Source organism: Amphimedon queenslandica, unplaced genomic scaffold, assembly GCF_000090795.2.
Source record: "Amphimedon queenslandica unplaced genomic scaffold, v1.1 AMPQUscaffold_7131_Cont20915, whole genome shotgun sequence".
NCBI classification, from domain to species: domain Eukaryota; kingdom Metazoa; phylum Porifera; class Demospongiae; order Haplosclerida; family Niphatidae; genus Amphimedon; species Amphimedon queenslandica.
Window position 1 is genome coordinate 1 of NW_003552582.1, and position 2,021 is coordinate 2,021.

At 35.6% G+C, this 2,021-nt stretch overlaps 1 protein-coding gene across 1 annotated transcript; it reads right to left on the reverse strand.

Annotated features, from left to right (window-relative positions):
* Positions 1-855: 855 nt before the first annotated feature.
* On the reverse strand, positions 856-2,010 carry LOC109591825 (uncharacterized). The gene is made up of 3 exons (XM_020007455.1): positions 1,547-2,010; positions 1,283-1,480; positions 856-1,191 (listed from the first exon to the last, which is right to left on the reverse strand). The coding sequence occupies exons 1-3, from the start codon at positions 1,895-1,897 to the stop codon at positions 1,003-1,005; spliced, it is 738 nt and encodes a 245-aa protein (XP_019863014.1). The 5' UTR covers positions 1,898-2,010; the 3' UTR covers positions 856-1,002.
* Positions 2,011-2,021: the final 11 nt, after the last annotated feature.

Here is a 2,021-nt window from a genome sequence, read left to right on the forward strand (position 1 = left end):
AGGATAGGAAGAATGAGAGAGCAAGAGCTAGTAACACAAAGTTTTTCATGCTAAAGCTTGCAAAACTCAGTGACAAAACTAGACACTAGCTGCCTCATATTTATACTAGTCTGCATGTTGCTGCATGCCTGCATGATTTCCTAAAAAGATCGTACCAAATTTTAGTTTTAGTGTGCATGTATCTTGACACTTGCATGTAAACAGCACACACCATCAAGTACCCATATAACGGTTTTCAATAAAAACATGAATGTTGTCTTACAAAAAAAATAACTTGATAAACTTGTATTAAAATACCATCGAGATGTTAGTTTCAACAAAACAAATCCAATAACACAACTTTAATAAACAATTTGGGATAAGATATGTTTTGTAAATTGTCACTTAAAGGCTAAATAAACTTATGGCCAAACTAACATGTCAAGCAGGACAAATAATGCTGTCCCACATCCATATAACTGATGTTTTGCTAAAATAGGCATCGTACATCAGGTTGCTAATCTACATGCGCTATGTACGAGTACAGTAGCATAGCATTATCCTTTTAAGTACTTCACGTCACTAAGACTTATAATTTGTACATGTATGTACATGCACTGACACTCCCTCATTATCTTACTAATATTAATAATTCATCTTTTATCAAACTGTAAAGGAGATGATGCTATTTCCCAAGGAGAGCTTTGTTGTAATGTGAAGAAATAACTTCAAAAAATGTAATAAAAATACATGTGTGTACTGTATAGACACAACATCGACTATTAAATTCCTTTGGAAGATTCTTTTTCAGCCATTTTTGATGCATGCAGGGTTTTTGGCTCAAGTCTTTGTGCAGTGATGTGAGTGTATCATTGCTGGTGATTTAATTGGATATTTTTTGATTCATTGTCTAAAGAATGAAAACGCTTATATGCTACACTAATAAAAAGCTTAAACTCAGCTACAAAAAAGAGGAGTCCATTAAAAATGATCACATCAGCTTTCAATGAGGATTGAAGAATATCAATTTGACCTTCTTGTTGAACAGAAACATCGTGAGGCTCCATACCGGCTACCCTTGCAAAGGACATTGAGGGGGTGGCTTCCATTACAATTACAAGCATAACACAGACCAAACAATTTCTTTCTTCTATTTACTAGGCTCCAAGTATGTGATAGTTTAGGCCATTTTTTCTCTTTTGTCCAAGAAACCTGTATATTTGTGACAAGAATGAATGGATGAGAGAGAGAGAGAAAAAAGAAAATAATTTTGTTATTACTGGACTATTACTGTTAATATCACCTTGCACTTTAGCCATTTACAAGAGACTTCCTTAAGCTGCCAGTATGCATAAACATTGATACTTCCTTTAGTTTTACCATATACTTCAAAGCATGCATTAGCATCCTGTGATGATGAGCCACAGACTGAAGTTGATGCTTCTGGATTTATGGTATAGGATATGGAGGCTGAGACTGCCATACCTATTCTGTATATGAGCTAATAGAAAAAGAAAATCAAACAAAAAACTCTGACATCCCAGTTTCCTTTTCACTCTTGTCTCACCAATATATTAGCTGAAGCATCTCCTTTAATAGTAAGAGTAGGTCCTGTCTCAAGCATTGCTGATGCCTTCATATTAACATCATTATCCAAACGGGCAATAAATGCATCAAACTTCATTTGTCCAGATATTTGACCAGTGAGAGTGAGATCCAGAGTACCTACATAAATAAAGAAGCTATACTTTGCTTGGAAAAGAGGAACTGTCTTTTGCCACGAGCGAGTGTGCTTGAATGTCTTTGTAGTTTTGCTCATTTTATTTAAGAGTGTGGAACCAACTATCTTAATGTAACGCTTATATGTCAAAGTGCTGACAGAGTTACGGTCTGGGAAGTCTCTCACATATGAGAACATTATGTCAAGTGCAGTGTAAGTTTTTTTCCAGACAACAAGATCAAACCTTCCTCGTGCATACAGTTTGATACCAGGAATACCAACACCTCCAAACCCCCCTGCTGCTATGTCAGCATGTATTTCA